At 36.2% G+C, this 12746-nt stretch overlaps 1 protein-coding gene across 1 annotated transcript in view; it reads left to right on the forward strand.

Annotated features, from left to right (window-relative positions):
• Positions 1-6928, forward strand: part of SOCS6 (suppressor of cytokine signaling 6) — a 60732-nt gene extending 53804 nt beyond the window's left edge. The window contains exon 2 of the mRNA XM_012657582.1: positions 4390-6928. Coding sequence (XP_012513036.1) covers positions 4515-6122 — 1608 coding nt within the window. The 5' untranslated portion in view covers positions 4390-4514 and the 3' untranslated portion in view covers positions 6123-6928. The remainder of the gene's footprint in view (positions 1-4389) is intronic.
• Positions 6929-12746: the final 5818 nt, after the last annotated feature.

The raw sequence follows: 12746 nt of genomic DNA on the forward strand, positions 1-12746 counted from the left end.
TTTAGTATTTACAGATCTATTAGCTCTATTTTTATAGAAATTTTTTTAAAAAAAATATTTGTTTACATTTTAAATCACATAATGAATTTAAATTCAAAAGAGTTTAGATCCGGGCATGATCCATGAACAGGAACTATTTTATGTGCTGGGAACATAACAGTGACCAATACTGACAGTATTCCTTATCTCAAGTAGAAGACACTGAATACCACTAACTGATGGAATAGGAACATTAGGAACATCACAGATGTGGTGAAGAACAGAATAGTTGGAAAGAGTTGGCTAAAAGAGATTTTATGGTATTTTGAGACTTTCTGAGACAATTTGTTTTACTGTGTTCTTTCCATCTAACATATGATTGAGTTTTGTTTTTTGTTTTTTTTTTTAACCAGACCTTAAAATCTTTTCCTTCTAATAATTGAGTTTATCCCAATTGTATTTGCTGTTGCCATTCTTTTTGTCTTTATTATATGGTCTGTTCCTTCCCTTATTTTTTCTATTCTCTCTTTTTGGAAAGGTTTTAGTATCTGTTCCTTATTTTTCCTTTTTTACCAGGGGAATGTGTACTCACAGATTTAGGAGCAGTGCAGTAGAATCTAAGGAACTGAAATGGAAGGGCATGAACTATGGCGTGCTCAGAAATTGACAGTGCAACCGTGGTGCAGAGAGATTTACAGCAATGTGAACTCCTCATCTTGTTAACTTTTTATGTGGATGCTTTGCTTTACCTTAAAGTCTTTCTCTTGGTTTTTTTAAACTATCTTAACAGATAATTTAAGACTTTGGTTATCAAAATGTAGTCTGTGGATCCTCTTTCATAATAATGCTGAAGCATTATTTGCCATTTTCACTGATAGTGCAAAAAGCGCAATGGTGAATAAAATCAATGTCTTACCGTGAGTCAAGGCAGTGGCACCAAACAGTACTAGTAGTAGTGTGATAGTAGTCATATGTTATTTACTGTCAAGCACTTTGGTAAAAAAGAAAATTCCAGTTATACTTTAAGAATGCCATTGCTGAAGCTGTAAAAATTATTACTTTTATTAAATCTTTACCCTGAATCTACATCTTTTTAAAACCCTGATCATGAAATGGGAATATTTAAAGAGCACTTTCCAGTACATACTGCTGAAGGAAGGGTGTCTCCAGGGGAAGCGCTTGTGGCTGTTGTTTGAATTACTGGCTGCACTAGCTGTCCAGCTGCTTTCTTTGTGAAATAACAGACATACACGATGGTTATTTATCTTGGGTTTAGTAGATATTTCCCCATAAGTGATCAAAATGAGCCTGCCACTTCAATTAAAACAATTTACAGTGTTGTTGCCAACGATAAAATTCAAAGTTTCAAGCAAAAATTGCAATTGTGGAAAACTTGTATCTACCATTATTGGTTTAACTACTTCTCAGTACTTAAAATACTTTTCTCTTCTAGATCAGTGGTGATATTCACAAACATGATTTTTTGATGTTATATAGTGATATAATGAATATAGGAGGTTAAAAAATCATGCATGGATAAAAGATTCATTCAAAATGCAAGATAGACCAAATGGATTTCAATGTTATGGAGTAAAAAAAAATTCTTGATATAGTTTCAGATTTCAAAGTACAATTTAACTTTTGATTTTTTGAGATGGGTCTTGTTATATTGCCCAGACTGGTCTTGAACTCCCAGCCTCAAGTGATCCTCTCACCTCAGGCTCCCAAGTAGCTGGAATTATAGCCGTTCACCACCACACCTGGCTAATGAAATTTAACTTTTAAGAAGCTATCACTCACTGAGTTTTGGTATAGTGTCAAAGAAAAATATCCATAATTATATGACAAGGTTATTAAATAAAATATAGTCTTCCTTTTTTAAACTATGTAGGAGTCTGGATTTTCTTCTTACACTTTAACTAAAACAACATACAGTAGTCCCCCTATCCGCAGTTTCAGTACCCACGGTCAGTGTGGTCTGAAAACAGGTGACTACAGTACAAGAAGATATTTTGAGAGAGAGACACCATATTTGCATAACTTTTATTACAGCATATTGTAATGTTCCATTTTATTATTAGTTATTATTGTTAATCTCTTGCTGTGCCTAATTCATAAATTAAACTTCACCGTGGGTATGTATGTATAGGAAAAAACATAGTATATTATACCTAGGTTTCAGTGCTGTCTGTGTTTCTGGAATCCACTGGGGGTCTTGGAATGTATCCCCTGTGGATAAGGGGTGGGGGCTACTGTATTGTAACAGATTCAAACGCACAGCAGACGTGAGAGTCCAGCTGTCTTCTCTAAGGTAAAGTGATGCCACTTCTTTCATTGATTTTTATTGTTTGCAAAAATAGAGTTCAAATTCTGGATCTGCTGTGTCCTAGTAGCAAATTATTTAACATCCTTGGGGAAATTCTTATCTCTCTGAAACTTAATTTCCTCAATTGTAAAATGGGGATAATAAAGCTGTTTTGTTTGTTGAAGGTTAAGTAGTTGTTTGGTCTTTTCAGTTTTTTCATTGGGTGTTGTGATGACTGACAGGCATGACTACCTCAAGTCCTTAAAAAAAAGGCTAAAATTATTTGAAGATGTTATTTTCTGCCCATATGGATAAAGTATTCTTTAAATGTCTAAAACTTTTTCCCTTGAACCTTTATACACACTTTCAAGTGTATGTGTAAACTTAAAATTTTACAATTAAAAAGCAGTAAAGCTAATTCAGAACATTTACTTAGGCATGAGACAGATGGTGATCCTATAAAAAGATGGCATATATTTTTGAATGTGCAAACAGAAAAACAGATACTCTTAAAAATTTCAGAGTAATCTTTGCCTAGAAAATGAAGGGGAGAGATAAAAGACCATATGGCCTAATAGAACTTTTTACAGTTTCTAATGTCTATGATTGAATTTTATTTCTTTAGTGTTAGTATTGATGAATAGTCTGTAAATATGGATTGGTAGTTGAAAAAGGAATAATTTTCAAGTAGGTAATTGCCAAATACTTTTACTGTGGTTGCCAGTCTCTTGTTTTCTGGGGTATGGATGTGAGAGTGGGAAGCAGAAACATTAGAACCCCAGATTTAGTGGGGTTAATTTAAATGTGAATACTTAAAACCTCGGAATCAGTGACCGACTCTGCTGTCAGGGCAGTTACACACATTATGCTTGAGTAGAAAATGTGGTATTAGTGAGTTCATCTAATATACAACTCAGTTTAATATTTAAAAGCAACTTGTGTTGCAAATATTTTAAGTATTTTATTTTTTACAACTTGTTCAAAAACAGTACATGACAGTAGACTTTTAAAAATTGTTTCTTTTATGGACGTGATATTGCTGATCCTCTGCTAGGTTGTCCGAGTGGTTTTTAGTAAGAATGATCTCACGCAGATTCCGTCTACCCACCAACCAAATCCTATCTATAACTAAACATAGGCATCTGTCGAATTTCTCTCTTCTTATATTATAATTTATCCATTCATATTTCTCTCCTACTGGATTAGGAAACCATAAGTAATTTATTAATCTGCATATCATCATACAGGGTTGGTCACATAGCAGGGACTTAGTAAATGTAGAGTGAATTAATAAACATGATCAGAGTTGGAGCTGCAGTCTTTCTTTAGAGAATTGAAATCCTATCATTCTGATGCTGGGACAACGTACCAAAAATGTTTAGAAAATTTATTTCTGGATACAGAAGTAAAAATTTGCCATGGGAAATTACAAAAAAGAGAGTAAGAAATAATAATTCAGGAAATATGCTTCATAATCTTTCATCCTGCAAGCATTTGTCTTCTCCGTGCTGTGTGCTCAGTATGGGAATGTGAAAGTGAATGAGCCCTATTCCCAAAGAACTCACCTACATATTTCTAGACAGCTCATCACAGATTATGGTATTCTTTTATTTATTTTTACAGATGTTTAAGTATTTTAAAATATTTATAAGCTGTTAAGGAATTGACTAGAGTTGCTGCTCTCCCATTTCTGTGGAGTGCCGCCTTTATCGAGGGTTTTGCTGGGACACAGACGGTGAGGGCAGAGCGGGGAGCAGACAGAATGGGTACTGAAGGTGTGCGTGGGTCTGTGTGAAGTGCAGGCGGGGAGGACGTGACACCGGCCCATAGATTAAGGATTCTACGTAAAAAGCAAGGTGCAAGAAGAAAGGAAGGTAGACTGGGGCTTGTTCTTTAAGCATTATCAAATATTTGCCAAATGCTCATTGTGTAGTAGGCAATGATCTACTCTGCTGGGTGATACAGAAAGAAATCCTTGTCCTAACAGAGCTGACACTCTTAAGAAAAGTCTCAGGCGTTCTTGTTCAGAAGCTAAAGGATTAAAATTGAGTAAAATAAAACTTTTCTGGAAATATTTTTTAATATGACTTTTTTTTTCTTTTTAGAAAATGGCTCCAAAGGTTAAATGAAGCTGGAAAAATATGTAGATGCAGCATCGCAGCCTCTCCAGATGTTTGGGGATAGTATTCCAGAGAGAGGTTGATCCCCTTGGATTAGGTAACTAGTCATAATGAAGAAAATTAGTCTTAAAACCTTCCGGAAATCTTTTAACTTGAATAAAAGTAAAGAAGAAACTGATTTCATGGTAGTACAACAACCATCACTAGCCAGTGACTTTGGAAAAGATGATTCCTTATTTGGTAGCTGCTACGGTAAAGACATGGCCAGCTGTGATATCAACAGTGAAGATGAAAAAGGTGGCAAAACCAGATCCAAAAGCGAAAGCCTGATGGGTACGTTAAAAAGGAGGCTTTCTGCGAAACAGAAGCCGAAAGGTAAGGCCGGCACGCCCTCGGGGAACTCTGCCGATGAGGATACCTTCTCCTCCTCCTCAGCACCGATAGTCTTTAAAGATGTGAGAGCTCAGAGGCCGATACGGTCCACTTCCCTCCGCAGTCATCACTATAGTCCCACACCTTGGCCTCTTCGACCTACAAACTCTGAGGAGACGTGCATCAAAATGGAGGTGAGAGTCAAAGCCTTGGTTCACTCTTCTAGTCCGAGTCCTGCACTGAATGGCGTTCGGAAAGATTTTCATGACCTTCAGTCTGAGACTGCGTGCCAGGAGCAGGCTAATTCACTGAAGAGTTCAGCTTCTCAGAACGGAGACTTGCATCTCCACCTGGATGAACATGTGCCTGTAGTTATTGGTCTTATGCCTCAGGACTACATTCAGTATACCGTGCCTTTAGATGAGGGGATGTATCCTCTGGAAGGATCGCGTAGCTATTGTCTGGACAGTTCTTCTCCCATGGAAGTCTCTGCAGTTCCTCCTCAGGTGGGAGGGCGCTCTTTCCCTGAAGATGAGAATCAGGTAGACCAGGACCTGGTCGTGGCCCCAGAGATCTTTGTGGAACAGCCCGTGAATGGCTTGTTGATTGCCACCACGGGAGTCATGTTGCAGAGCCCCAGAGCAGGTCACGATGATGTTCCTCCACTCTCCCCATTGCTACCTCCAATGCAGAATAATCAAATCCAAAGGAACTTTGGTGGACTCACTGGCACAGATGTCCACGTGGCTGAAAGTATGCGCTGTCATTTGAATTTTGATCCTAACTCTGCTCCTGGGGTTGCAAGAGTTTATGACTCAGTGCAAAGTAGTGGTCCCATGGTTGTGACAAGCCTTACAGAGGAGCTGAAAAAACTTGCAAAACAAGGATGGTACTGGGGACCAATCACACGCTGGGAGGCTGAGGGGAAGCTAGCAAATGTGCCAGATGGTTCTTTTCTTGTTCGGGACAGTTCTGACGACCGTTATCTTTTAAGCTTGAGCTTTCGCTCCCATGGTAAAACACTTCACACTAGAATCGAGCACTCAAACGGTAGGTTTAGCTTTTATGAACAACCAGATGTGGAAGGACATACATCCATAGTCGACCTAATTGAACATTCAATCAGGGACTCTGAAAATGGAGCTTTTTGTTATTCAAGGTCTCGGCTGCCTGGATCTGCAACTTACCCTGTCAGACTGACCAACCCAGTGTCCCGGTTCATGCAGGTGCGTTCTTTGCAGTACCTGTGTCGTTTTGTTATACGTCAGTATACCAGAATAGACTTAATTCAGAAACTGCCTTTGCCAAACAAAATGAAGGATTATTTACAGGAGAAGCACTACTGAAAGATTGGGAACCCTGCATCTTGCACTTTGGGAATAAGAAAAAGAGATTGAAATACAGTTTACAAACTTTCATTGCCATCGAAATCTTTTGCTGCCATAACTATTTCAGTTTTATGTGTAAAAGAATCATTAATTTGTTTAGGGGTGGGGAAGTGTCTGCAAGGTGTCTTGGGTTTATTTTGGTTCTTTCAAAAGGGAAGTCTTGAGGTTTTAGAAGTGTGAATTATCTTTCATCAATGTGCAGAATCACAATGTGAATTATCAAATTCTCCTTAACCCTCCCCCCAGTCCTTTGCTGCTATCCACTGTGATTTTTATGCATTAAAAGCACATTTCATGTGTATTAAACCCTAAGTAAAGTTGAATGAAACTTAAGAGTGAAAATTGCTATGTCTTTTTAAATGGCCCATTTCAAAAGATAGTGTTGAATAAACATACCTATGTGATAAAACAGAATTTACATATACACTGAAAATGATTTTTTAAAATTCTTTAAAAAGATTTAGAATTACGAATTGACATAATCTTGGATAATAAAATGCAGATCTGCAACATATCTTTTTTTCTAAATTATTTCTAAGGTTGTGCTCATTTTTTTGGTTGTGAAAAGTTGAATTTTTCTGTTGCCTTCATTTTCATCTTTCGGTTTGTCTATTTTAATAAATGGCCTTACATTTTAAAATTGTAAAGAATTGTATACCACCAATTTAGAAATTGTTGCCTTTTCTGTCATTAAACTCGGGTACAAATTGGCATAACATATAAAGACCTATGGAACTAGAACTTATTAAAGAAATATTAGATGATCATAGTTTCCTGTGATAGCATTTTTTTGTCTTCTTTATACTTTCCTTTGGTAAAATGTTTTATGTGTGATTTCTTTAGCTTAGTCAACATTTCCTTGGGTGAACTTGATTGTACAACTAATTTTCATAAATGGACTGGATTCTCTTTCAACATTGGAGTCTATATAAAGTTTTAAATTGATTTGACTAGAAAGGAATCATTGTTTTAAAGTTAGATTTATATTTTTCTTTTACGTAGTCACTATTAAATGTACTGGATTTGACCACTCCTTCCCCTCACTTTTAAACAACCCTCAATGACTTTAATTAAAACACTGTGGAAATTGTGGAGCAGTTTTTCTCACAGCGTGAAAAAAATATTAAAACTGTTATCAGATATATGGGAGTCTTATTGCCTATCATATATACTGCCATTTACAAGTATATTTTTTTATTTGTTTCTTTTTTAATTTAGCTAAGTCTTAAGCAATTTGGCATCACTATTTTATCTCTGAGTTAGTTGTGGGGGGAGGATGTTATGCCCAATAATTTTTAGTTATTTTGAAATGTGTAGTGTTTATTCAATTCACAATTCTGCAACTTATGTAGTATTTGGGGATTGCCCTGTCCAGATGTTTCCAGCTACACAACTTTAAAGAAAATGTTTCCATCTCAGATGAAACATGTAATCTGAGATGTTTCTTCCTTTGTCATTTAAAGTTTTCCGGTCTCTTACCCACTTTAAACACCAGGAGTAAAAGGTCCTAGGTCAAACTTACTCCTTCATCATTCAGACATACCTGTATCTCACGTTTTTCTCTATTTGTTTTTTAGGGTCAGAACTGAGATATTACGAAGAAAAGGCACAGTGCCATGCTATTTTAACTTAAAGGGGGAAAGGTACTTAATTTTGGTGGAATGTTGATTGTACCTTGTTACAAAGACTCCTTTTTCATTTTCTGAGCAGTTTTCACCGAATAAGATGGAATATGGAGTATACTGTAATAATATAATTTAAGTATTCACTATAAGCTATTTGGATTAAGAACTATTACAGAGTTGTAAGCTTGTTATCAAATTAATGCAAGACATTTAAACTATTTTTTTGCAAAACTATTTATTTTTAAACAACTTAAAATATATCTAGGGTGAGTTAAAAGTCCCTGTGCATCTATATTAGATGGCAGGTATTGTCGCAGAGTCACTGTGTATTAATTATAAATGTTGAAATGGAGCATTTACGTGTCCTCTTCGTGAGATCATGGTGCACAGAGGTCTTTGGACTGCCCTGACCTGTCTTATGTGGACATAACCTGTTCCCCGCATTTTCTCTTGATGCATGTGTTTAAGATCTACCCATTTAGTGTCAAGATTATTCTGATTTTCATCTAAATGTTTTAAAGTTGTATTTTGTGTTTTAATGGAGGGCAAGTCTTGATACTGTTCTAATTCAAAAAGCCAATTTTTGATGTGCTTTTATATATTCATTATATATAATCCTTTAAAGTAATATGCCCTATTCTTATCCAGTTTGAAATTGTTAGATTCTGATAGTGTAACAATAAAAATTAAAATATTTGCCAAAAAACTGAATTTATAAGCAGAAAAGTATATTGCCAAAAAATTAAACTTACCAGCAGAAAGATGTATTGCAAAATTTTCTTCTTTTGTGTAGAAAGGTATCCATTTGGCATAGGTAGCACAACATAATGTGAAAGATCGGCTTTACAGGAAACTAAAACAGTCCCGTTAAAAGTGGAAAGGGGGATAAAAGAGAACTCTTCATCCTCTAGTTTGGTTAAATTTTTGGATCCTATTGAAAGGTAACTTACAGATTTTAGGGACACAACTTGTAAGTGATTTTAAATATATGCTTCTAAAAATCGGAGCTCAAGGCAAGAAAAAGAAAACAGGAAAGCTGCATCCATTTGCCATAATTGAATCAGAATTGTTTTTTTAATCAAGTATTTCATCACAAAACATGATGGAGGCCAGAAACTATTTTTAGGCTTAGTAGGACACTATTATGCAGTTTTATAAACAATGAGAAAGCTATAGAAAGTACTTGAAATATCTCACTCTTTCTGTTTCTGAGGAAAACTATTCTCTTTCTACTTGGTGCAATAATCTGAAAATTTAGAAGGTCAAAATATTATGTCACAGGAAATGATCATAGAACTAAAAATAGGTTTTAAGGAAACCAGCTACACAGGGCAACCATCTTGCCGTTGAAGAAAATCACGTGCCAAAAGACTATAAATTATTGGCATATAGAAAATAAAACCTAAAGTATACATTATAATTTCTGAGCCAGTATTATTTAAACAGGATAAAAATTACTAAAATCTTACATAGGTTTATGCAGTGTCTCTGCCAGTGCTAAATATCTTTGTAAACAGTGCTTTCGGAAATGCCAATTTTAATTTCTGTACATTTCACATTGTATATGAGAGCAATTGCTTCATGAATGATTCAAAATAATATATTTCATTTAAATTTTAATTGCTTTTCATCAATGTGAAGTCTTAATTTGAAAACAAAATCACACTACCAGCAATAGACAGTTTTGTTGAATACGCTAATAAGGAACAATAGCCAGTTCCATAAATAACTTTAAAATTCTAAAAGTATTGGTACGCTAGTAATCACAAATTGGGTTTGTTTTAATACTTTTTTAATCCTGTAAAGAAGGTTTTTTATAAACATCCTTTTTATTAATCAACCATAACATGGCAGAATGCGTAGTTGCTATTTCTGAAAAGTGATCCAAACTCTACATCCAGAGATGATGAAAAATTCTTACAGAATTTTGTAATAAGTATACATGTTGGGTTAAAGAAATTTCATAGTTGTTGGAGTGCCATGAAATTAATACTTGCAATTCAGATTGCTGTAGTTTACACTTTTTCTGTATGTTTCAAATCAGGTGTGTATCATTTGTACTGAGAACACCACAGAATGAATTATCCAAAGTCCATTGATTTTAATATGTGTTTTGGTTTGTAAACAAATTATAGTAATTTCTTGCACATTTTTGGAAATTGTAGAAGAATTTATGTATCTGCTTCTAGATACAGTGTGTAAATAAAAATTTCATTCACAAGGTCTGCCTCGTAGTCTATTTAATACCCTGGTGCAGTGTTTGATTTTAATTAGTGTGGGGTTAACTAGATAATTTCTGGAGGATGCCCTCAACTGGGCAGAGGCTGGAGGGTGGGAGCCAGTAAATTTTAGTAAAAAGGGAAAAGTAGAATCATGTCACTAATGGAAGATTAGTCAAGCAAATTAGGAGTCAGCCAGTGGTGCTAATATATTAAAGGATGTGGGTGACCATGAGCGTGAGAGTAGACAGACACCTCTCTAAGAAGATTAAAGACCTGCTGTTTTGATGACAGATAATTCGCCGAAAACTGAACTCAGAAACTTCCTAAGTTACCATTGTGCTTACCATAGCCAGTTTCCTTTACTTCCTACCTTTTACCCTCACCTTTAAATTCCTAATTTTTGTTGTGTTTTTTTTTTTTTTGCTTCACATGTTTTACTTCTGCTTTTCCTAGGCTTTCAAATTTATGGATCAAAAATAGATTAACCTTTATTTCAGTTGAATTTAGCTTTTTCTTGTCTGCTGTTTTGGCCTTCAGTCTATAATTTCTTTTTTTCTTTCAAATCTTTAGCTTCATTTAAAATTCATTATTTTTTTTTAAACTTTCATTTAATTCTTTTAACTTTTTTATAGTTCAAGTTCCAGTTTTAAGGGTTACTATTGAACTGTCTTTTTAACAAAATTTGATTTTGTTTTTCCTTCTCTTTTTTGATGAATTGTCTTGCTAATGGGTTTAGAACTGTTCTGACATTTGCTGCTTGGGCTAACTCTCCTCCCCCGAACCCCGGAATTTTCCACAGACTTTCACCTGTGCAGCTTCACAGTTCCATGTGGTCTTTGTCTCCCTGGTCATGTGTTCCTTTATGGAGATAGCAGATTTGATGGAGTGAAGGTATTGGTTTATGACGTTGCATAATTCAGTCCTAGTGTAGAAAGATCAGTTATGAACCCCAAGATACAACAATTGGATTTGAGGGCATAAAATGCCTTTTGCATGTTAAGATTTGATTATTAGAAGTCAAATCCATAGACCGGTGAGTGCTCCAGGCCTGACACTGGCAAAGAACCAACAGCCGTGAACACTGAATGAGCAGCTATCTTGGAGCACAACCATGTTACTACTTTTGCACCAGGCTGCATTTTTCCCTGCGTAGTACCAGGCAGTCTCACCATCACTTCTGCAAGGGTCATGGGAGGGTCCTCCTGGGAAAGGCTCCCTCAGATTGTAAAAGCCAAGGAGAGGCTGGCTAGAGCAGGGATTATTTTAATGGGTTTATGAGCAGGGCCAGTTGCCTTACTGGGAGATAATTTGGGGCTGTCAAGTCCTGTCCTTGGCTTGTTTTTGGCTTGCAAATAGGATAAATCTTAAACTGAAAAGGAAGGCTCACTTTTTGGTCATGAGCTATGGATTTCCCACACTAAGAAAGCCTGAGGAAGCACAGATCCGCATATGAGGTGGTTTTGCTGATCTCTAACTTTGTCCCAAGGGTCTAACAGGGTGGCATCCGGGGACATTGGAACTTAATTGTACCAGCCTGCTATTAACTTTGTACAACAGTGACTTGAGTAATCATGACTGAGCCACTCATACAGACTCAATAAAAATTATTGCATTTGTCTGTCTTTATTCAATCTCTCCCATCCCCCTCACCAAACACTAAATACTCGTTCTTCAAGGTTAATTCAAGCCTTATCTCACGATGCCTTCTCTCCTCCCAAACCGAGTTGTAACCTCTCATTGTTATAAGCCTGAGAAAGAAGAAAGAAAAAGAGAATGAAGATAAGCCTGTTTTGCAGTTTTTGCTGGAAATGGAGAGAAATGTGTTGAAGGATCCTTACACGGATATATGTCCTTACAAGGACATTTTAATTGTAAAGATGACAGAATGGCACATGACACTGTTTAGTTTCTTTATCACACCCCATCGATTTTTTCAGCTTTTACACAGAACTGTTGCTGTGCTTCATATATACTTCCCCTCCAAATTTCTCAATAGAGACTCTTTATCACTTAATTCTGAATCAACAAAGCTTGTGCAAAAGAGAAGACCTAGGCAATGTAATACCCAGTCAGTGCATTAGTCTTTTTGGTCACTTTGTTAAATAAGATTTTAGAGCTTCACTGTGGGTAGTAGATTATGAGATCTAATGGAAGATACCAGCTTAACAGAAGAAACAGTTTTTTTACATACTGCTTAAAACAGCGGGTTAGTGAGATAATGAGTGTCTGACCTTTAGGTGCCTGTATAAAGAACCTGGATGTGGTCCTCTGGGATTTCTATGGGTGGGGAGCTGGAAAAGGTGACGTGTAAAAATCTTTCCAACTTAAAATTTCTAAAAAGGTTTCTATGACAAAACCTAAATAGAGAAAAAGAATAAAAGATTGTGAGAAAAAAAGTTGGAGAAAAAAATGATCAAACTAGTAACATGGTTACAACAACCTGCATCCACTATGAGTCCGTCAGTTTGGTATGCCTGTTTCATTTAAGTTCCAAGGATAAGAAGCTTGGAGTCATGATGCAAGCAGGCAGTACCTGCAGAACTTCTCCAGCTTTGTTTAAATAAACCATTGACTTGTTGCCGATGACATAATCAAGAGTATTCCTACAGACTCAGCCAGACAGCCGAATCAGGCACAGCCCAAAATGGGCCACTTGATGACTCAGAAGCTCTCCTTAGCCTTGAGCTCAAATGGTCTTCAGGTCTAGTTGGGGCTGAGGGGCTCTGGTTCTGAAG

This window comes from Propithecus coquereli, unplaced genomic scaffold (genome assembly GCF_000956105.1).
Source record: "Propithecus coquereli isolate 6110/MARCELLA unplaced genomic scaffold, Pcoq_1.0 Scaffold55, whole genome shotgun sequence".
In the NCBI taxonomy this organism is placed as follows: Eukaryota; Metazoa; Chordata; class Mammalia; order Primates; family Indriidae; genus Propithecus; species Propithecus coquereli.